The 24,665-nt window shown below is 46.1% G+C and overlaps 1 protein-coding gene across 1 annotated transcript in view; it reads right to left on the reverse strand.

Moving 5' to 3' along the window:
* Positions 1 to 1,172: 1,172 nt before the first annotated feature.
* LOC141134938 (C-type lectin domain family 10 member A-like) overlaps positions 1,173 to 24,665 on the reverse strand; it is a 129,493-nt gene continuing 106,000 nt past the window's right edge. Inside the window, exons 6-9 of the mRNA XM_073624371.1 lie at positions 20,811 to 20,885; positions 15,993 to 16,144; positions 3,823 to 3,941; positions 1,173 to 1,587 (exon numbers count right to left, since the gene is read on the reverse strand). Coding sequence (XP_073480472.1) covers positions 1,437 to 1,587; positions 3,823 to 3,941; positions 15,993 to 16,144; positions 20,811 to 20,885 — 497 coding nt within the window. The 3' untranslated portion in view covers positions 1,173 to 1,436. The remainder of the gene's footprint in view (positions 1,588 to 3,822; positions 3,942 to 15,992; positions 16,145 to 20,810; positions 20,886 to 24,665) is intronic.

Here is a 24,665-nt window from a genome sequence, read left to right on the forward strand (position 1 = left end):
GGAGTTCATGGATCAGTTTCTACTTCAGTGCCCTTTAAATATAGAGGCGTACAAGAGGGTGGGGAGGGCTCTGAATATACCCTTCCCCCCATATGAGTTATGCAGAGTGGGTGTATGAGGCATTCCAGACTCGTCAGGATTATGATTTGGAAACACTTTCTTTAGTTAGTCTAGTAGTCCATTATTTCACGTGGAGTGCACAGTGTCAGGTATCCTTACGGAGTAAAATCCTCCATGTCGAAGTGGTGTTGCAGGACATTCTGGGTGAGGTTGGGAAGATTCAGGGTCTTGAGAAAGACAAGTGGCAGCAGGAGGCCTGGATAAGGGTGTGGAGGAATATCAGGACTCTGTAGCTGCTCTCTGTTGATCTCGGGGTGTGCGGCCTTTTTTTGTTGATAAAAGGCTACATGCATGGTGACAGTGATGTTGCTTAGTCTGGCTCCCTCGTAGGGATTATGTTGTACGCAATTTGGTTTGCACCATTTATTATGTTCTTGTTTTGGTTTTTTTTGTTTTTTTGTTTTGCATAATTCTTTGTAAATATGTTTTATTTATTTATTATGGTTTTATTGTATATAAGTTGTTGTTTGTAAGATTTTTCAATAAACAAAATGAACCTCTCATAATGGGCACAACGGATGCGCAGGCCCAGAAACTCAGCACAGGGATGATGGGGACTCTCATAATGGGCACAGCAGGTGTACGGATCTGGGAACTCAGCACATGGATGGTGGGAACCCTTCATAATGGGCAGAGCAGGTGTGCAGACCCAGGAACACAATGTCTAATATTGCTATATAATTATTATTAATTTTGAGAGAAGTTTCCATCAAGTCAAAGCAGATAAGATTGACTCTCCAGCACATACAGTAAATAGTTCATTACGATAGTAATGTATTAGAAACTTAAATTATTCTTTCCAATAACAGCCAACGATTGACTTCCATTATGGAAACCCAGCCCATCTGTAGACATCTATCAGCAGAAGCCACATCTCTTTCTTGGGTCTGCGGTTAACCATCCTCGGCAGTTATGTCAGAGTTCTGGCACTTTGCCATGATACTTCTAAAACCTTCAATTGTGGAAGTTCAGAGATTACCGCAAGAAATGGAAGTCTGACAAAAATAACAACATGTGACACTGATATAGAATATGATTTCTTTCCTTCCCCCTTTTTTTTCTCTTTCCTTCCCCTTTTTATTGGTAAAGGACCCTATACAACTGTGCAAGACTAAAGAAAAGTTTGGAGTTCAACTTGAAAACTGCAGATTGGACGCTCTGAGATCCTCCAATTCTAGAAGAACAACAAGTCCCAGAATATCCTGCAGAATTATTTTATACAGTAGTAGATTCTATATGGCTGTAGTATGATGGAGGAACAGCAAAGGTACAATAGATAGAGATATCAGGTGTCCTCTGGTGTCCTTCAGTCCATATCAGAAGGTCATCTTCTTCTCACAGATGTACTTTATTTTTTCAGAACAGTGACCATCATTCCAGTCATATTCATGCCATAACATACCACAGTCTTCCCCTCCTCCGAGACCATGACCCTTCCAATCATCGGGCTGACTGTTCCTCCAGAACCTGAAGGACAGAAGTGACAATTGAGGTTTAGACCAATACAGGAACTAAGCAGAACTGGGACCTCAGAAATGCTATAAAATAAGATTTAGCCCGGGTTCACACATGTGCGTTGCGAATTGAAGCTCCGATTTCACTGAGAAGATGAAAATAAGTTGTTCAGAGGTTCCTCTGCGTTTTAGCTGCGGATCAGTGAGCAGGGAGAGGGGGAGAGAGGCGGGAAGTGTAGTGAGGAGAAAGGAGAGAATTTGTGTTCAGAATGGAATGCATCTGCGAATCAGATGCGTTCCCATAGAAGAAAATGGGCTTGTAATTCGCCCCGCAATGCCCAGAAAACGCACATGTTTTTTGTGCAATGAGCAGTGCGAATGCAACGCACATATGTGAACCAGATGCATTCAAATGAATGTATTTTAAAATGTCCTGCGAATTGGATGTGGTGTAAGCCACATCTAATTCGCATAGGTGTGAACAGGGGCTTAAAAGGTGTGAGCCCAACAATTGTGATCGGCTGCAAGAGAACTGACCACACACTACAATTTAATGGTACAATCTACTAAGGTTAGATCAGTGGTGGCCAACCCCATACATACATAGTCCCTAGCTATGTGATGTGTTCTTCCTCCCACCTCTTTCCCTGATTGAATATGTGAAGAGTTTTCTCCTCCAGGTCCTTCATGTGAGAAGTTCTTCCCCTTCACTCCTTTACCTATTGGTCTATGTGAGGAGTTCTTTCCCTCATCTCTTTCCTACATTGGCTATGTGAGGAGTAGGGATAAGCCAATGATTTGGCTTAAACCTAGGCTGTTAGGGTGTTTGGAAGAATGACCAAACGTTTGGTCTCCTGTGTGCTGGGAACTGAGCATCATCTATAGAAGTGGTATTTCTACCGCTTCTATATATACCAGCTTCCTACTGTCAGTGGTTCCTAAAGAAGCAGCAAGTGCTGGTACCCGCTGCATCTCTAGCAACCATCTCTGGCACATTACTCACATGGGTAGGAATCTACAGTTACATTAGCAAAGGGACAGGGATCACAGCAACTGTCACTGGCCATATTTGGTCAATGAAGTCACTACTTTCCCCTCCCCTTCCCTTATATAGCTGATGACAGCTCACGGAACTTTCACTCAGCGAGCAGTACCATTGGGAATAGCCATGTACATCAGGTCAACCCAGTTTTTAATTCTGACAAGCCGGCAGGCGTAGGGCATCCTGATTGATGATGGATTTACAAGGGCAGGTAAGTATGATATGTTTGTTATTTTTAAAGAACAAAAATGAGACTTTAGTATCACTTTAAGGATATGAAAGCATTGCCAATAGGATCCACAGGTTTTAGGATACTCAAGAGGCAACAACCCGCTGGAACCTTTTTCTACAAAGTCAGTCCCTCTACCCAGCCCTCCACTGGTATGTTCTGCTCAAAAGGGCTTGCTCATAAAGACCGACTCATAGATTATTAATAAACATGTCCTGTCACTGTAAAAATGGATGAAAACTGCCACAGGGTTCGCACACGTGTAGAGTGCGGGACTCCGGCGTATGGATTTTGAGCTGAGAAAAAGATTCTTACAGCTTTTCCGGGATTTTGGTATTTGGGGATTTCAAAGTGCCTTGGGAGAGAGGAAATCTTCAACTCAGTGTTCGGGTTTTGTTGAAGACCAGCAGGGTGTGTGTGAAGGACTGAGAACATTTCAGGGCTCCAGCCAGGAGAGAGGTGTGCTCCCATTTTGGAGACAGGGCTTCACCTTAGGAGACAGGTGTGAGCCAGTATCGCTGGGCGCATTAAAGAGGAGCTGTGTGCCTTAATGAGGAGCTGTGTGCATTGACAGGCTTGAAGATATGTGCATTGAAGAGACGTTGGTCTGAGGGACACATTACTAAGAGCAGAAGTACTGCTGAAGAAAGAGCCAGGTGGCTTGATATTTTTTTGCCTGTTTATGCTGTGTGCTGGAAAAGTTTATGGACTTTACGTTAATCTGTTTACATAAAAGTGGGCTACCAGGCCCTTAAAACTGGCATGGACTTCACTAAAAAACCACATCTACCACTGGGTCTAATCACTCCATATCACAGTACATTATTGTTTTCTAGGTGACAAAGTATTGTACAGCACTGGGTGAAGTGAATTAAAGTCTTAACAATGTGTTCAAGGATCCATCAGTGAGCCACCTTTTCAGATCATTGTGCCGGATCTTAGAAATATGTGAGAAGGATTCTGATATTGTGTCTTACTTTGGAGTTATGTCATAAGGCGTTCCATCCACCCATCTCCAGGTTCCATCCGCATCTGTTAGACCGACCCAAAAGAATTGTTTGTTTGCAATCCCACGCAGAGAATTCTTAAGAAAATTCTTAAGAAAGACAAAATATAGAAGTTGTTAGAAGATGAATTAGTATACACACAATGGCTGATTAGGTCACATGACAGTTGGGCTACCAGTATATTTTAGGGTTTGGGTAGGAAACTGGGGAACCAGGAGGAAATCCACTAAAATGATGAGAACACGTCACACCCCAACACAAATGTAATCTTCCCCCGGAGACAAAGACATGGTACAACTTATCTTCAGGCTCGTGAGGTCAGCCTTAGAAAATAGACAGCAAAATCAAGGTTTAAAAATTGAGAAGAGAGGAAACTTATTCTACAATAGCAATGTTTTGGCTGTGTGTGGTGATCCAACATAAACTCATGACATTTACATCTGAGGATCATGCCTAGAAACCAATTCATTCTGAAAAAAGAAAAAATATTTCCACAAAAAAATTATTTTAAAGTAAACTTACCCTAATATAAACACAGGGGGTGCCACTGCTGTCCTACTAAATATACCAGATTGGTGGCTTCTACTTTAGTCTACTGGTATCCTTAGATGAATTCTTATCCCGGGTTGGTGAATCAAAACACCAAAGCCACAGAGTCAGCATGAGAGCCTGAAAACTCACAACTTTATAGGGAGACGTCAAAAATAGCCGACTCCGTGTTCCTCTTAGGACAGGTTTCCTTTAGTGTTGTAAATGTATGTGTGCGGTCAGAGCATTATGTTGTGAAACATCCACAATGGCACCATCCCAAAAATGTATAGAAGAACAGGGGAAGGAGGGAACATTTTGTATTGGTATTTCGAGTCGGGCTTCTTTTTTGTGGCTTATTACTATTTGGGATGACAACCTAGTTCTATGTTCCTTTTGAGACAAGGTAAAATTGGTTGTTAGATAGAAGAGCACCCTTCTTTTTTGGCCCTTTGATGCGTGTATTGGCTCTTTTCATTTTTTGGTTTATGTCTCCCCATGGAGTATCCCCTCGTGTCTCCCTCTCCCCTTTCTTTCCTTCCTTCCTTTCTTATTCCCCCTTCCCCCCTCCCCCCAATTTCCCTCTGCCCCCCTCTTCTCCTGGGTGTTTTTTTTTCTCATTCTCTCCTCTTTTTGGTTATATTGTGTTATGTATGTATTTAATATGCTGTTACATACCGTATATACTCGGGTATAAGCCGTGTTTTTCAGCACATTTTTTTGTACTGAAAATGCCCCCCTCGGCTTATACTCGAGTCAAGCACTTTTCTGCAGCAGAGAATGACATTTTCCGAACCAAATTTGGGGCCCCGTATCTCAGCGCTACTTGGTGCTAGGAACAAAGTCGGTTCGGAAAATGTCATTCTCTGCTGCAGAAAAGTGCTTGACATTTTCCGAACGAAACTTGGGGCCCCGTATCTCAGGGCAACTTGGTGCTAGGAACCCCAGCTTTGGATATGTTGTAGTGCTAGTTCCACTGGGTTCCTAGCACCAAGTGGCCCCGAGATATGGGGCCCCAAAGTTGGTCAACTGTGTCCATATGCAGCAATGTCATTTCGGGACCCTTTGGGTCTAGAGACCCCAAATTTTGGCTGCAGCTAGGGGGCATCTAGAAACCCTTAACTACCGAGTTTGAAGTTTGAAGTTTGGGGGACCTATGGCTGCAAATGGGCACAGTGAAGCTGCAAATTTGTATATCCCAGTATGTTGTGGTCATTCAGGTGCTTATCTAATAGTTGATGCCCCCCCACTGAGACCACCGCCTGTGGAAGAGAATTCCACATCCTTGCCGCTCTTACAGTAAAGAAACCTCTACATAGTTTAAGGTTAAACCTCTTTTCTTCTCATTTTAGTGAGTGGCCACGAGTCTTGTTAAAATCCCTTTCGCGGAAAAGTTTTATCCCTATTGTGGGGTCACCAGTACGGTATTTGTATATTGAAATCATATCCCCTCTCAAGTGTCTCTTCTCCAGAGAGAATAAGTTCAGTGCTCGCAACCTTTCCTCATAACTAAGATCCTCCAGAGCCTTTATTAGCTTTTTTGCCCTTCTTTGTACTCGCTCCATTTCCAGTACATCCTTCCTGAGGACTGGCGCCCAGAACTGGACAGCATACTCCAGGTGCGACCGGACCAGAGTCTTGTAGAGCGGGGGATTATCGTTTTATCTCTGGAGTTGATCCCCTTTTTAATGCATGCCAATATCCTGTTTGCTTTGCTTGCAGCAGCTTGGCATTGCGTGCCATTGCTGAGCATGTTGTGGAATTTTTATTATATAAGATTTATGCTAGGGTGTATGTTTTATAGATTGTCATCTGTCTCCCTGTGTCTGATTTAATCGAGGAGCACTCTAGCAGAGTGCACTTGGGTTGAATCGAGACCAGGGGTAAAAACAGTCAGTATGAAAACCTTCTCATGGGATTTGAGATGTGTTCTCTGTGTGTGTGGAGGTTTGTTGGTTTGTAGGTATCAAGCACAATGCGCTGGGCTTCTTACCTTCAAATGGCTATGCACATTAGAGAAGCAAAGTCCGCATAACGAGAGAAACATATTATATTTCTCTTGCAGACTTTGCTATCCCCTTTTGGATACATATCTGTTTTTATAAGAGGACATTGATATCTGCCTTGTACCGTATATTGACAACAGCAGTAGCAATGTCCCCTCAGATTGTCTCAAGCCTGTAAGAACAAGTAGAATGATCTTACTAGATACTGTTTACTTAGAGCAGTTTTGAGTGGACTCCATGCTGATTAAGATGGGGCATGTGCACTTCCCTCCCCCCTTTCCCTTCCTGTGAGTGCCCTCCCCTTTACTGTTTGTAATTTCCTGTGATGTCGTTTTGTATTGAGGAAGCGATTGGCTATTGTGGCCATGACTTCCTGTTTGTCATAGCTTTTGTAGTGTGGGAATAAAAACCAAGGGCATGCTGGGTGGAGGGCAGAAGAGCATGTCACCGGGAACGTAAGCTATAGCGATGTCTGTTTACTTGGGGATATACGGGAAATAGAATGATAGGGAAGGTACATTATATCATTAGACGAAATGTGTGCATAGGAGCACAGGAGATATGGTGTGCGCCTAGCGTACAGCCAAATTTCCCTAACAACTAGGACCCCCAGGTCCTTTTCCATCCTAGATTCCCCCCAGAGGTTCTCCCCCCAGTGTGTAGATTGCATTCATATTCTGGTGTTGAGTGTTTTTCATATATCTCAGCTGATAATCATCAAGCGTGAACCCTAAGGAAGCAATTTGTTGCGAAACGCGTCGGTTCAATATGCTTCTTTGTACAAGTGTTTGGTGTTTTACAATTGCTACCTGTTTGATGTGACCAGTTTATCCTGTTGACTTGATTTTAATGATGGTACTGTGGTTTTAAGGAATTTATTAATAAAATCAGTGATTGGAAAGGCAGAAGGTGCATTCTATGCATTAAGATAAAAAACCTTCTGTGTGCAGCAGCCCCCCCCCAATACTTGAGGTCCCTCTAGATCCAGCGATGTTGCAGGAGTGTCTCAGCTGCCCGGGACTCCCCTCCCCATTGGCTGAGACAGCAGCGTGGTGCCATTGGCTCCCGCTGCTGTCAATCAAAGTCAGTCAGCCAGCCAATGAGCAGAGAGAGGGGTGGGTGCTGAGCCGCGGCTCCATGTCTGAATGGACACACGGAGCTGTGGCTCGGTTTGGGTGCTGTCAGGAAGGCTCTGTCAGAAGACAGAATAATAGCAGCAGACAAATCCCTGTTCCCTGACTATCTGGAAGAAGAGGCGCATTAGTGCGTGCTAACGTATATGCGCATGTCCTGAATGCCAACAAATATACGCATGCGTGCACACATGTGCGCGGCGCGTCTCGGGACAGATAAGGGCACCTAATGGGCTATTTAAGCTGGATCAGTACCCAGGATCAGTGCCGTTTCATCTACAGCGTTCTGTGATTTGTCCTGTTCCCTGTTATCTGCATCTGCTCTTGAAATACTGACCCGGTTTGTTCCTGACTATTCCTGCTATCCACCTGCACCAACCCTTTTTTGTTGTTTGACCATTCTCCTGTCTCCGCATCTGTACTTGATCTGATCGTTCCAATGCTGTATCGTGGCCTAGGCCGACAAGGCCCAGGCCGAGGGCAGCACTTTGTAGGGGGGCAGCATGGAAAGAGTCCCCGTCGGCTTGCGCTACACTGTTAGTGTAGCGCCAGTTTTATGGGGCGGACTGGGCTGAGAGGCAAATTAGTCTAGCGGCCCATCAAGCGGCCTCACTGCTTCCGGTATGCGGGCGGCCGGCTTACTGCCTCTAATTTTGACTGTCATATCATCCTGGACCACAAACCTTCCTTACTGTGTTATGTTTTCTGCTGCACCATTGGCATGGTTATATCTTCTTAGTCCTCTCCATAAAATTATCATAAATTTGTGCTTAAAGTAGAACTATAGACAACACTTTGTTTTTTTCATTTTGGATAGAGAAAGGGAGGGTTATAGTCCCTGTCAGTTTATTTTTTACCATCCCTGTCCCATTGCAGAGATTTCCCTTCACTTCCTGCCCCATAGCCAAACAGGAAGTGAGAGGAAATCTATGCAAATTAAGGGAATCCATTCCCCCCCCACCCAGGGCCTCGGAAATAGTGTCCCGACTCGAAAATTTCAGGGCTGGTCTTAAACAGCAAGGGGTGTGGCCTTGACAGGAAGGGGTGGGTCATATTTAAATTAGGGAGTGCACAAGATTAGTTAGGTCTAGGGCAGAAAAAACCTAAATGCACTACTGGATCGTTCTGTGTATGACCCGGCTTGTCTGACTCTGCTTACGTTCCAGTCTATTCGGAGCTGCCAAGTTGCCAGCACCTGTCCATCTGCCACTGGAACCGGCTTTATGGCCAAACTCCCAGCCTGTTCCTGCCCTCAGCAGATCCGCTGCCAACTGGCATACTACCCCACCATTGGTTGGAAAGACTTTTCGTGACGTCACCACGCATCAGCTGGCAGTCTGAAAGCTCGCGGCTGTGTTTGTATCTATTTCTTTGCTGTTTTTGTGCAAGACCTGGAATAAAACAACCACTTCTACTGCACTATGAAGTTTCCTCTTTTCTTAACATTTTACATACACTGGAGAAATACAAGACCAAACGATTGGAAGCTTTGGAATCTTTTACTCATCCTTTCTGTCTGTGGTGGAGGAGAGTGGCTGATGTTTGGAGCGGACCGAGTGGAATATTACAGGTGATCACCATAGCTCCCGACTGTCCCTGATTTTGAGGGACTGTCCCTGATTTGGAGAAATGTCCCTCTGTCCCTCATTTCGGTCTGATCTATATAGATGTATATAAAATGCACTTTTTATCTATAAAAAATGTTTTCCAGCACTAAACCTTTCATCTGATTTCTAAATTGCTGCATTTGTAAATTCCAAAAGGCAATATAAAGGAATAGTAGTGGTAAAAAAAAGCACTTGTGGGTTTAACCAGTCTTGCTTTTTTGTACAATTCTCCTTTAAGGGGGCATGGCAAGGGGTGTGTCCTATGCCTGCATACTTTTGCTGATAGGTTTCCCTCATTCCTATCTCAAAGAGTTGGGAGGTATGGATCACTGTGTATATCAGGCATGTCTGACCCTTATAATCTTGTCCAGTAAGAGGCCATCTGGCCTGGGATAATAAAAAAACATCCTTTTTCTGATATTGCAGATATCGAGGCGCTGCATCAGAAGTTTACATGAACACTTTTTTTTATTAGTTGATCCGCGGCTTTATCACTTTATCATGTGGTGTGACGCAACGCGTCAGGGTAGGAGGAGCTAGGTGCCGACGCTTCTCGGGGACGGCCGAACCCGGAAGTTTACTACATCCACTGATCGTTCTATTTTTAGATGTAAGTTACTACGTTTGTCAATAAAATTTTTATTTGGAATTACTACACTATGAGACCTTTCCTTTGTCCCTAACTACTACTATTGGGATTACTGGGAGCGGCGGGAGGAGATCCAGAGAGCCAGACCCACTGACATCACTCCAGCTTAAAAGCCTAACAGCTTGATAGGAGATCTAGTTGTTCGTAGAAAAAGAACAAAGTTAAGCACACACAAAAAATGTACAGTAGCATCACTAAACAAGTTAGGAGCAAAGCCTCATTCCCCAGACAATGACACTTTCTTCCCACATATTTTCCTTCTAATGAAAATGAACTAAGGTAACTTGAAAAGTCCATCCCTATCTCTGAGCAAATTATGTCATTTCAGTAAAAGAAAATCCAGCTAGCAAAAAAAAATTTGTATATAGAAGCACTGAGATGAATAAAGTCTCTTGACCACAAAGTTCTCTACACCCTTACACTATCTGGCTGTATACCCCAAAGTTCTCTTTTCTTTTAGTAGAACATAAGACAACAGTCTCTTTGCATAATCACCAATAGGGATGAGCCGAACACCCCCCTGTTCGGTTCGCACCAGAACATGCGAACAGGAAAAAAGTTCGCTCGAACACGCGAACACCGTTAAAGTCTATGGGACATGAACATGAATAATCAAAAGTGCTAATTTTAAAGGCTTATATGCAAGTTATTGTCATAAAAAGTGTTTGGGGACCTGGGTCCTGCCCCAGGGGACATGGATCAATGCAAAAACTGTCAAAAACTGTCTCTTGTCATTTTTAACATTTTTGACAGTTTTTTAGTGAAATGGTAGGGGTAAGTACCCCCTTACCATTTCACACAGGGGGGGGGGCGGGATCTGGGGGTCCCCTTGTTAAAGGGGGCTTCCAGATTCCGATAAGCCCCCCGCCTGCAGACCCCCACAACCACCGGCCAGGGTTGTGGGGATGAGGCCCTTGTCCTCATCAACATGGGGACAAGGTGTTTTGGGGGGCTACCCCAAAGCACCCTCCCAATGTTGAGGGCATGTGGCCTGGTACGGTTCAATTGGGGGGGGGCCGCACTCTCGTCCCCCCCTCTTTTCCTGCGGCCTGCCAGGACCCAGGTCCCCAAACACTTTTTATGACAATAACTTGCATATAAGCCTTTAAAATTAGCACTTTTGATTATTCATGTTCATGTCCCATAGACTTTAACGGTGTTTGCGTGTTCGAGCAAACTTTTTTCCTGTTCGCATGTAAAATTAGCACTTTTGATTTCTCCCATAGACTTTTAAAGGATGTTCCGCAGCATTCGAATTTGCCGCGAACACCCCAAATTGTTCGCTGTTCGGCGAACTTGCGAACAGCCAATGTTCGAGTCGAACATGAGTTCGACTCGAACTCGAAGCTCATCCCTAATCACCAATAAAACCGGGGATCTGGTAATGTCAGTTTCTTCCCTTGTTTACCCATGGTGGTGATAAAATAAACAATGTCATCTTTTCCGGGTCTGCAAATGACCACCTTGTCAGCATAGATGTGCCGACCATAGTTCTAATGCAGCAAACATCCATTAAAATGTTCATCCATAGTATCAGAACATCCAGCTCTCCGGAAAGGTTTTGGTACAGACAAATAGTCCCAGACAGCTTCACGGTACCACTGTTCCCGGCTGGCCTCAATTTCCTGCATAATTTCCTGAGTAACATAGGGAAATTCCAGACCATATTCTGTAGCAACACGTTTGATGAGCACTCTCTGTAAACGGGCAGGTCTAGGTAAAGCTCTATTTTTCCCCAAACCAGTAGGCACACAAGAATGTGGTGATTTACGTACCATAGATCCGATGGGCATCGGCTCAAACTCAAGCAAACTAGCAACTTTAGACAATGTCTCTTTGGTAGTACTGTGCGGCTCCACACAAGGTGATGTCTTCCCAGAATCCACGGCTATCCATTCTGAGAAAGTAAGGGCAGAAGCAACATCTTCACCTTGGGCCCACAATAGTTCCTGTGACATTGTCTCAAATAAATCATCATCACCGGAGAGATTTGACATAGAATCTATCTCCGAGTCTCTCAACTCTTCCGCTGGCAAACATTTACAAAGAATTCCAGATATGTTTCCCTTTGATCTCTCACCCATTCCTAACGTGGACTTCTCCGGATCCATATATTTCTCCGGCTCCGGTTCGGGTAGTCTCTGGGGTAGGCCTCGACCATGGCCGCGGGAATAAGAGTGATGTCCGCTGATCAAGCGGTAACAGCGACATCTTCCTTTGGGAACACTCACGGTAGCAGACGAGATCATGGCCTGCTGCTCTCCAGCACTGATGGCAGTATTTTCGACTGTGGCTGTACCTGTAGCCCAGTCCACACGATAAGTACGAGGTGACATTGTAGGTTGCTCCACTGTGAACAAATATTCTCCGCACTGCAAACATCAAACAAATGGACGGAGATGTATGGCCAGTCCTTCACACTTGTGGCAAAGCATGCCCAGCCCTTCAATATCTCCAACGGTATATAGTACGAACCACCCCTGCTGCTTCAAACTTATCCGTCAGCAGGGTTCCGGTTAGCATAGCACCTGCAGTGGTACTTGTAGGAAACATCTTGGATCCCATGGTTGATCCCATGGTTGACAGTATCAACGGAAAAGAAGACATGGCTGCACTCTGATCCTCTCTGTACGATCACGAGGCCTCTCTTCCCCTTTGGCGCCAGACACACATGCATGCGTCCCACGCGGCAACAAGTATATGTGGCTCCTCCAACTTGTTCCTCTGATCACGTAACTCCCGGGCTTTTACTTCTCGCCCGCAGCCTACGCAGTCAGAAACGTATTCCTGCAATTTAACCCCTTCTATTCCTAGAGAAAGTGACAAAGTCCAGAAACCTCTTTTAGCATAGACTCTCAGTGAAATACTTCTGAGGGATGCTTAGGGCAAAGGCAAACAATCCCGGGCGACACCCCCACATGTAGCAATAATTCACGGTGGAGCTGCTGATATAAAGCGGGCTGTTTCCGTCACCTTTTTACCTGTAGTTTCACCAATACCAAACCTAGAGTCCACGTTGAGCTTATTATGTGACAATGTAGGCACCAGTCACTTTAGTACTTTTCCAATGCTTTAATGGGAGATAACTGGAAGAAGTAGCAGGAAAGAGGTAGAAGAAGAGTTGCAGGGAAGTTCAAATACCTTTTCTTGTTGTAGCATTAAGGAATTGAAATCTCAAAGATGAATGTATCTTCAGTTCAGAATTAAATCTTTGCTCACTAACTTAGCAGCCGGAGCGCAGCACGAACAAAAAGTCTCTGCCACAGACTTGAGTAGAACAAACTGTACGATCCTCTGCCACAGGATGTAGATGCGTCCTCCAATTGAGTCACCAGGCCCCACTCCAGACCAGCGCTCCGCATGATCCTTCCAAGACGGGTCCTCCCCTGGATTCTTCTCAATTGTCAGGCTTCTTCCCGCAGGACAGACAGCACAGGACCATCTCTGCAACAGTTGAAGTAAGCCCCAGACAGACTTCTGGGCCCACCCATAGGCTGCAGCAACGCAGTCCTCCGGCCCGGAGGACCACGAGGTAGGACTCTTAGCACATACCTGTCGGCCAGGAGGGCCAGCAGGTGGAAAGAAAGACACCAAGAAATATGGCGTCTGTCCCTTAAATACCCCTTCCCAGAATGGACCGCAGGGGACAACCTCTGCCGAGTTACTTCTGAGAAAGAAGAGCACTCAATACACCTCAGTTTGTTGCCTTCCAACTCCGGTCTGTAGTGACACCGACTTCTACAGACGACAGAGTGGAACTGCACGCAACACAACCAAGGCTGGAACAGAAGCTAATTTAGCTATAGATTAAATCTGAACTATGTACAGAACAGATGACCCACTAAATTTACATATAAGCGGTAGATTAAAAATCTACCAGCGCTACATTTTTTCACACATTTTAATAATTTTTTATATATTCACATATTCTTTGTTATTAAACATAATCATGTTCACATTACTATTTTGGGTAAGCTCAGAATATTTAAACCATATATCCATTGTACTACTGCACCAGCAGCAAGCAAGCATGTTTACCGGCACTAGTGTGACTCCTGCGCCACCTGCATACTCTACCAGGGGGGCCCCCCCGAGTCAGAGGGGTAAAAGAGGCCTTCCTCTGCATAGACCAGGCTTTACCCACCAGGTATACATGACAGGTGCCCCCATAGTAAGCTGCTTGCTGTGGGGGGCACGCAACAGTAGGGAGGGGCCAGGAGCACCGAAGAGGGACCCAAGAAGAGGAGGATCCAGGCTGCTCTGTGCAAAACCATTACACATACCAGGTAAGTATAACATGTTTGTTATTTTTATAGAAAAAACAAAACAAAAATGAGACTTTACAGTCACTTTAAGTTTGTTTTTTCCCTGCTTTGTCTCTCCATTGTTTTGGCACATTTAAAGTCCCTTCAGTTTTTGGTGGGAGGGAGGGGAGTTGCTGCCCCCTTGTTGCGTTGGGGTTACCCATTTTTTCCCTCCCTCCCCTGTTCCTTCTTCAGTGTTACTCCCCACCATCTAGCTGTTTCAAAGAATGTGTAGGTCACTATAATTAGAGAAGAATGTAAGTTTTCCTTGCTGACCTCCTAAACATGCCAGTGGCCTGGCTAGAACTCCAGCCAAAATGTTTTCTTTCTACTTTTTAATATACCGGGAAAGAACTAGAACCTCCACCAAGTCTTCATTGTAACACTAAAAGAGATGAGGAGCACTGGATTGCAGTGGTGGCTGTTCCATTAGAGGCGAGTGGGCACCGCACCCCTAATCAATGCGCCCCAATCACCAATGTCTTTATGGACCTTGCTTTGTGCACTGGTCCAAATCATTGGGTGGAGGGGAGATTATGGTGTGGGGTCGTTTTTCAGGGGTTGGGCTTGGCAGCTTAGTTCCAGTGAAGGGAAAGCTTATGCCGCGTACACACGATCGGACATTCCGACAACTATTCCGACGGATGTTGGCTCAAACTTGTCTTGCATACACATGGTTGCACAAATGTTATCGGAAATTCCAAACATCAAGAACGCGGTGACGTACAACACGTACGACGAGCCGAGGAAAATGAAGTTCAATAGCCAGTGTGGCTCTTCTGCTTGATTCCGAGCATACGTGGAATTTTGTGCGTCAGAATTGTGTACACACATTTGGAATTTCCGACAACAAATTTTGTTGTTGGAGAAAATTCGAGATCCAGCTCTCAAACATTTGTTGTCGGAAATTCCGACCGTGTGTATGCGGCATTTAGGCTTCAGCATACCAAGACATTTTGGACAATTCCAGGCTCCCAACTTTATGGGAACAGTTTGGGGATGGCCTCTTTCTGTTCTAACATGACTGCACCAGTGCACAAAGCAAGGTCCATAAAGACATGAGTGAACGAGTTTGGGGTGGAGGAACTTGACTGGCCTACACAGAGTCCTGACTTCAACCCGATAGAACATCTTTGGGATGAATTAGAGTGGAGACTGCAAAACATACCTTCTCATCCAACATCAGTGCCTGACCTCACAAATGCTCTGGAAGAATTATCAAACATTCCCATAGACACACTCCAAAACCTTCTGGACACCAGGAGACTGTGAGCCAGGCTTTCTCATCCAACATCAGTGCCTGACCTCACAAATGTGCTTCTAGAAGAATGGTCAAACATTCCCATAGACACACTCCTAAACCTTGTGGACAGCCTTCCCAGAAGAGTTGAAGCTGTTATAGCTGAAAAGGGTGGGCCAACTCAATATTGAACCCTACGGACTAAGACAAGGATGCCATTAAAGTTCATAACTCTTTTTGTCTATATAATTCCAGCACCTTTTTTTTCAATGTTTGATAATCATGAAGCTGAACGCTTTATTTATAAATCAAAGAACTTTGTCTCTGTGAAGAAGCTTCAGCAGTGTAAGCTCTGTTACATTCCTGTCCGGATGAGGCAGCAAGTGACACACACTTTTTTAAATGTCAGAATTTCACCAAGAGGTTCTATAAAGGGTGCAGATTTCTCCTAAAACATGTAGTGTTGGCTACCGTGTGTGTGCAAAGGGTTAACTCTTCATTTGCCATGACTCAGTCATAATCTCTCTCATTCTACCAGTGCTTAGATTGTTGTCCTGCAAACTGGACAATCTCTTCACAGGGTGAGGCTGGGAGCATAATAATCAAATACTGCTGGCAGTGATGTGATCAGACAGTGGGACTAATACAATAGGAAGTGTATATCTGTGCATACCATCTCTTCCTTGCCATTAATGACCACCAGGTGGGCCTCCTTGTCCTCACAGTCTTTCTTGGAGGCGTTCCATGTTTTTTTGTCTGAAGAGAAGTAGTAACAGCTGAGTCCATAGTGATTCCATCCCTCACTGCATAATGGATTGGAGGAGCCTGAGGGAGCAAGAAAGAGGATTATGTGGGTGACGCTGGATTGTTATGGTTATAGCCGTACAGTTTAGCCAAGACGGTAAAATTATAATAAAAGGAAATCAGACACAGCATGCAGACATAAATTTTGTGGGGGCAATGGGGGTACTCTACTACATGCCAACATCCCTTTATCACTGAAAAAATTGTAAATTTACCTTAATGGGATTTTAAAGGGCACTTATCATCACAACACATATATTTAAAACTATGTAATACTTTTATTGGTACAACATCATACAAACATTTAAAAACATAAAAGTACAGCATAAAATATTACTTTGGAAATGTCCTAGATCAGTGATGGAGAACCTTTTTGAGCCCGAGTGCCCGAACTGAAATAATAAAGTTGGTTTTGTGTTGCAAAGTGCCAACACGGCAATTCATGAGAGAGGGGGGCTGAGCGAAAGAGAGGGGTTGTGTGAGAAAGAGAGATGGGGGTGTGTGTGAGAGAGAGGGGGTGAGAGAGAGGGGGGACAGAGAGAGAGGGGGGTGTGAGAAAGATGCTGAGAGGGAGGGGGATGAGAGAGAAGGAAGGGGGATGAGAGAGAGGGAGGGGGTGAGAGAGAGGGAGGGGGCTGAGAGAAAGGGTGGGGGGCTGAGAGAGAGGGAGGGGGGCTGAGAGAGAGGGACGGGTGCTGAGAGAGAAGGAGGGGCAGAGAGAGGGAGGGGGCAGAGAGAGAGGGAGGGGTGCTGGGAGAGAAGGAAGGGGCTGAGAGAGAGGGAGGGGGACAGAGAGAGGGAGGGGGGGCAGAGAGAGAGGGAGGGGTACTGAGAGAGAGAGAGAGAGAGAGAGAGAGGGGGGATGAGAGAGAGGGAGGGGTGCTGAGAGAGAGGGGGGCTGAGAGAGAGAGGGGGCTGAGAGAGAGGGAGGGGTGCTGAGAGAGAGAGAGAGAGGGGGGCTGAGAGAGAGGGAGGGGTGCTGAGAGAGAGAGAGGGGTCTGAGAGAGAGGGATGGGGCTGAGAGAGAGGGAGGGGGCTGAGAGAGAGAGAGGGGGCTGAGAGAGGGAGGGCAGAGAGAGAGGAAGGGGGGCAGAGAGAGAGGAAGGGGGGCAGAGAGGGAGGGGGGTAGAGAGAGAGGGAAGGATTGTGAGAGAGAGAGAGAGGGGGCTGAGAGAGAGGGAGGGGGGCTGAGAGAGAGTGAGGGGGCTGAGAGAGAGTGAGGGGGCAGAGAGAGAGGGAGGGGGCTGAGAGAGAGGGAGGGGGCTGAGAGAGAGGGACGGGTGCTGAGAGAGAGAGGGGGGCTGAGAGAGAGGGAGGGGGCTGAGAGAGAGGGAGGGGGGCTGAAAGAGAGGGAGAGAGGCTGAGAGAGAGGGGGGGACAGAGAGAGAGGCTGAGAGAGAGGGAGGGGGCTGAGACAGAGGGAGGGGGCTGGGAGAGAGAGAGAAGGGGGGGCTGAGAGAGAGGGAGGGGTGCTGAGAGAGAGAAAGGGGGGCTGAGAGAGAGGGAGGGGGCTAAGAGAGAGGGAGGGGGGCTGAGAGAGAGGGAGGGGGGCTGAGAGAGAGGGGGAGAGGCTGAGAGAGAGGGAGGGGGGACAGAAAGAGAGGCTGAGAGAGAGGGAGGGGTGCTGAGAGAGAGAGAGATTGGGGCTGAGAGAGAGGGAGGGGGCAGAGAGATAGGGAGGGGCAGAGAGAGAGGGAGGGGGCTGAAAGAGAGGGTGGGGGGGACAGAGAGAGAGAGGTGTGAGAGAGATGCTGAGAGAGAGGGGAGCTGGAAGAGAGGGGGCAGAGAGATGGAGGGGGCTGAGAGAGAGGGGGGACAGAGAGGGAAGGGGACTGAGAGAGAGGGGTGTGAGAGAGGGAGGGGGACACAGAGAGGGGGGACTGAAAAAGAGGGGGGTTGAGAGAGAGGGAGGGGGGCTGAGAGAGAGGGAGAGAGGCTGAGAGAGAGGGAGGGGGGGACAGAAAGAGAGGCTGAGAGAGAGGGAGGGGTGCTGAGAGAGAGAGAGATTGGGGCTGAGAGAAAGGGAGGGGGCAGAGAGATAGGGAGGGGCAGAGAGAGAGGGAGGGGGCTGAAAGAGAGGGTGGGGGACAGAGAGAGAGAGGTGTGAGAGAGATGCTGAGAGAGAGGGGAGCTGGAAGAGAGGGGACTGAGAGAGAGGGGTGTGAGAGAGGGAAGGGGACAGAGAGAGGGGGACACAGAGAGGGGGGACTGAAAAAGAGGGGGGCTGAGAGAGAGGGAGGGGGGCTGAGAGAGAGGGGGAGAGAGGCTGAGAGAGAGGGAGGGGGGGCAGAAAGAGAGGCTGAGAGAGAGGGAGGGGTGCTGAGAGAGAGAGAGATTGGGGCTGAGAGAGAGGGAGGGGGCAGAGAGATAGGGAGGGGCAGAGAGAGAGAGGGAGGGGGCTGAAAGAGAGGGTGGGGGGACAGAGAGAGAGAGGTGTGAGAGAGATGCTGAGAGAGAGGGGAGCTGGAAGAGAGGGGGCAGAGATATGGAGGGGGCTGAGAGAGAGGGGGGACAGAGAGGGAAGGGGACTGAGAGAGAGGGGTGTGAGAGAGGGAAGGGGACAGAGAGAGGGGGACACAGAGAGGGGGGACTGAAAAAGAGGGGGGTTGAGAGAGAGGGAGGGGGGCTCAGAGAGGAGAGAGAGACCTCTAGCTCTGTCCTATTCTGCAGTCCCTGCTCTGCCTCCCTGCCCCCGTCTTTGTCTGCAGGTTGTCAGTGTATAATTGTGCCTGGTACCTGTCTCTGTCCTTGATCCAGGAGAGCTCTTTGCTCTGTTCCATCCAGCGGCTTCCTCATAGCCTGCGTCTCCCACCTGTCCTCGTCTTCCGGGCCTGACTGTTGAAGAGGAGGTTTGAGGAGTCCAGGCTCCTGAAAGCAAAAGGGATGCTGTCCCTTTTGCGCTCCTCTTTGACCATCAACTAAGCGGTGAAGCTCTTCTCTCCCTCCCGTGCTCTCAGGCCTGTAGCCTTCCGCGAGGAGGCTGCAGGGCCGCCCACTCACTCGTGCAGATAATTTCACCTGCGCCTGCGCTCTCCCCGCCGTGAACCTGGACCCTCTTGTGTGCCCACAGAGATGGCTCTGCGTGCCAGCTGTGGCACGCATGCCATAGGTTCGCCATCATTGTCCTAGATGTTGCAAATGAATCCATGTGACTTTTTTCACCGATACATTTCAAAGAAATTAAATCTTCATCAGGGGTGTTTGTAGTATCACATCTCCACAATACAATTTGAATATTCCCTTAATTGTCAAAAGTATTGGGACACCTGCCTTTACACGCATATGAACTTTAATGGCATCCCAGTCTTAGTCTGTAGGCTTCAATATTGAGTTGGCTCTATGCAGCTATAACAGCTTCAACTCTTCTGGGAAGGCTGTCCACAAGGTTTAGGAGTGTGTCTATGGGAATATTTGACCATTCTTCTAGAAGAGCATTTGTGAGGTCAGGCACTAATGTTGGATGGGAAGGCCTGGCTCACAGTCTACGCTCTAATTCATTCCAAAGGTGGTCTGTCGGGTTGAGGTCAGGACTCTGTGCAGGCCAGTCAAGTTTCTCCACCCCAAACTCGCTCATCAATGTCTTCATGGACCTTGATTTGTGCACTGGTGCACAGACATGTTAAAACAGGAAGGGGGCATCCCTGGAACTAATGGGGGCCAAGCCCAACCTCTGAAAGACAACCCCACACCATACCCCCCCCCTTCACAAAATGATTTCCGGCCAGTCAAGTTCCTCCACCCCAAACTCGGTCATCCATGTTTTTATGGACCTTGCTTTGTGCACTGGTACAAATCATTTGGTGGAGGGGGGATTATGGTGTGGGGGGTTGTTTTTCAGGGGTTGGGTTTGGCCCCTTAGTTCCAGTGAAGGGAACTCTGAAGGCGTCAGCATACCAAGACATTTTGGACAATTTCATGCTCCCAACTTTGTGGGAACAGTTTGGGGATGGCCTCTTCCTGTTCCAACATGACTGCACACCATGTAGACCAAAAGAATTGGATAGGCTGCACACTCACAAAAATGCATCGGTTCCATCAGTTTATTAAAGCATCATAATACCACTGGATGGGTGCAGGTAGAAGAATGAGGTTGACGCGTTTCACGCGATTTTGGTTTTGACAAAGCACGTAAATTGTGTGAAAAACGTCAACCTCGTTCCTCTACCTCTGCCTGTACCATGCAAGAAGTTAGGGGGCTGTGCTAGTGAATTGGCTAGTCATTTTTTTATAGTAAGTTCACAGGCACATTTCAAGTAAATACATTTTTTGTGGAAAAGAAAAACACGGCAACAAAATATTTAAAATGCTTTTTTTTGTGTGTTTTTGCCTGCATTTTTAAAATTGATAACAGGGTCTCTGTAAGAACCCAGGAAAGTAACTGGTACTCCCACTTAGAGGAGGCTCAGCTTCCCTTTACACTGGAGTTACAGCATTCGGATGTAATTGTTGCAAGGTGAGGATCACCCCACACAACCCCCATGATACAGGGTTCAACATATCATTTTGAGGTGAAATATTTTTGGAATTTTTTCTGATCCTTTTTGTGATGTAAAACATACAATTATAACTATAAAATAAATTATTGAGGTTTTTATCTTTATCTGGACTTACAAAGGTGCGGCCATCAGTAGATGTATTATGGATCTATGGAGAATTTTTTTAAGGAATCAATTTAAGATAAACTTACTTTTCGTTTTCTGGAGCTCTTCTGCCACTTTCCCCAAAAAACCCAAAATCCTCTGAATGTCGCTGGAAAAGGAAGCTGAAATACACAGAATGTCATGAGAGAGCTGGCTTCCTTTTATACCAGAGGTCTCCAAACTACAGCCCACTACAAGATTTTATCTGGCCCACAGCCAAGGTTAGCGGTCCCTCACACTCCTACAGTCTTCATTTCTATCCAACATCCACCCTTCCTGGTCCCCAGTGCAGGTTCCCCTGGTTGGACTGTCAGTATACCATCATTGGTTGCTAGGGCTGCTGGTATCCTAACAACCAATCAATTGCTTGCCCCAGCATTTACAGGAGGACCATTGTTCCTCCATAGACATGCTACAACCGCACTCCCGGGCTCTCAGGCTCCCAGCCACCCTGTAAGTGTGTGAGGTAAGGGGGACTCTGTTGGGACCCCGATATAATGGGGTACTCTGATGGGAACCATAATGTAAGAAAGGACTGTGATAAGGACCCCTTGTAAGGGGGGGGGGGTCTGATGTAAAGGGGACTATAATGGGGATTCTGATGTGAGGGGAAACTCTGATGTAAGGGTGGACTTTGCTGAGCACTCTGATTGGGACCCCGATGTAAGGAGGTTCTCTGATGGGCTCAAGTTTATTTATAATTTCTTGGCTTTGTTTTACTTATTCTAAATAGTGGCTCATGTTTAAGGCAAAACATATTCATCTAAATTGTACTCGTAGGATATGAGATTCTCCTTCACTATCTATCTATCTATCTATCTATCTATCTATCTATCTATCTATCTATCTATCTATCTATCTATCTATCTATCTATCTATCTATCTATCTATCTATCTATCATAGACGAGGTTGCTTAACTTCTTGCTATTGTCCAACTAACCACCTACCCCATGGACCCTGTTCCCTCACAAATGCTACGGTCACCCTCTGGCTCTATTCTACACTCTCTAACTCACATGTTCAATCCCTCCCTCTATTCTGGCATCTTCACCAACTCTCTAAAATGTACACTTCTTAAAAAGCCCTCACTGGACCCCACCAATCTTAACAACCTCCGCCCCATCTCCTTACTTCCCTTTTAATCCAAACTCCTTGAACGTCTAGTGTACAATTGACTGAGTGACCACCTCACTGAGAAAAACCTTCTTGATCCCCTTCAGTCTGGATTTCGCCCTCAACACTCCACAGAATCTGCCCTCCTGAAACTAATAAATTATTTACTAATGGCCAAAACCAATGGACACTATTCTGTACTCCTGGACCTTTCTGCTGCCACTAATATGGTTGACCACCCCCTTCTCCTAAAAAAAACTCCATGCCTTTGGTCTCTGTGACTGTACTCTTCACAGGTTCTCTTCCTACTTATCCATCCGCACTTTCAGTGTTACTTACAATTTGACTTCCTCCTCTCCTCTTCCCTTTCTCTGTTGGGGTCCCCAAAGGTTCTGTTCTTGGACTTCTCCTATTCTTGATCTACACCTCCTCCCTGGGTCAGCTGATAGCCTCCCATGGCTTCCAATACCATCTCCATGCCAACGACACAAAAGTGTATCTCTCTACCCTTCAGCTCACTCCCTCATCATGTATCACTAATTTACTAACATACATATCAGCCTGAATGCCAAACTACTTCCTCAAACTCACTCTATTCAAAGCCGAGCTCATCATTTTTCCTCTCCCATGTGCCCCTTCCCCTGATCTCTCTGTCAAGATCAATGGCACAGCAGCTATAAACCCACCCCCCCATGCCAAAGTTCTAGGTGAATCCTTTAGGCCCCCACATCCAATCACTGACCAAAGCTTGCTGTTTCAACCTCAGCAACATCTCCAAAATATGTCCCTTTCTAACCAATGACACCACTAAGCTCCTATATCCCTCCCTGGTCATCTCTCGCCTCAACTCCTGCAAATCCCTTCTCATTGCCTTACCTTTACATAGGCTATCCCCCCTTCAGTCCATTATGAATGCTGCTGCCAGGCTTATCTAACCTACCAACCACTCTGTGTTTGCTACTCCTCTCTGTCAATCCCTCCACTGACTCCCGCTCACCCAACAAATTCAATTTAAAATACTAACAACGACTTACAAAGCCATCCACAACTCTGCCCCCAGGTACTTCACTAGCCTACTCTCCTAATCATTCTCTTCATTCCTCCCAAGACCTCCTGCTCTCTAGCTCCCCCATCACCTCCTCCCATGTGCTCGTCTCCAAGACTTTTCCAGAACCTCTCCCATCCTATGGAACTCCCTACTCCAATCTGTCCAATTATCTCTTACTCTGTTTGCTTTTAGACAATCCCTGAAAACCCTTCTCTATAGAGAAGCCTATCCTGCCCACACCTAACAATTGTACTTTTATTTTCTCCATCTGTTCATCCCCCACAGTTATTACTTTTTTGTATCACTTGACCCTCCCTCCTAGATTGTAAGCTCTAATGAGCAGGACCCTCTGATTCCTCCTGTATTGAATTGTATTGTAATTGTTCTGTCTGCCCTCATGTTGTAAATCACTGCGCAAACTGTTGGCGCTATATAAATCCTAGTAATGAACTGAATGTATCTATGGACCTACTTACACCAACTCAGCGCTCTGTTACTATTGAGTTAAAACAGGCAAATAACCAACAATCAATCAAAATGATCGTTAACATAAAAAAGCAGCCACTAAAATAACATATAAAACATAATAAACTAATAGTATCCAGTCCATCCAGAAGCATTGAAAAATGCGCCCTCCAATACTACAGCAGCGCTCCTGTCAATCCATACCTTGACCGGCATTGACCGGCATTTATATGTTAAAACATATGAGAAACATTTGAATGGCATAAGGTGATAATAAACAAGCGTGCACCGTACACCAAGATCTTCACTACGTGGGTCACTCTCCCCTAGGGGTTCAAACTCACCAGCAATAGAAAAATCACAAGCCTTGATATAATCAGAGAAGTGTCATCCAAATGGCAGGTAAGTTAGGAATGCAGATCACTCCACGGATAGTCAGACATGATCTGCATCCCTAACCTACGTGCCATTTGGATGACAATTCTCTGATTATTAGGAAACCCGATGTTCAAGTCGAACATGCGAACACCCAACGTATGTTGGGTGTTCGCATGTTCGCAGAACGGCGAACATTATGCTGTGTTCACGGCAAATTCGAAAGCCGCGGAACACCGTTAAAGTCTATGAGACACGAACATGACTAATCAAAAGTGCTAATTTTAAAGGCTTATATGCAAGTTATTGTCATAAAAAGTGTTTGGGGACCTGGGTCCTGCCCCAGGGGACATTTATCAATGCAAAAAAAAGTTTTAAAAACGGACGTTTTTTTCGAGAGCAGTGATTTTTTTTAATGCTTAAAGTGAAACAATAAAAATGAAATATTCCTTTAAATATTGTGCCTGGGGGTGTCTATAGTATGCCTGTAAAGTGACACATTTTTCCCGTGTTTAGATCAGTACCACAGCAAAATGACATTTCTAAAGGAAAAATTGTCATTTAAAACTGATCGGCGCTGTAATGTATTGTCGGGTTTCATTAAAACTCAATAGAAAAAAATGGCATGGGTCCCCCCCCAATCCATTACCAGGCCCGTTGGGTCTGGTATTAATAGAAAGGGGAACCCCGAACCAAAATTTTTAAAAAAAATTGCGTGGGGGTCCTGCCAAAATCCATACCAGCCCCTTCAGTTCTGGTATGGATATTAAGGGGAACCTTGCGCCATTTTTTTTTTTTAATGGCGTAGGGGTCCCCCTAAAATCCATACCAGACCCTTCAGTTCTGATATGGATTTTAAGGGGAACCCTGCACCAAAATTTAAAAAAAAAATGGCGTAGG

This window comes from Aquarana catesbeiana, linkage group LG03 (genome assembly GCF_042186555.1).
Source record: "Aquarana catesbeiana isolate 2022-GZ linkage group LG03, ASM4218655v1, whole genome shotgun sequence".
In the NCBI taxonomy this organism is placed as follows: Eukaryota; Metazoa; Chordata; class Amphibia; order Anura; family Ranidae; genus Aquarana; species Aquarana catesbeiana.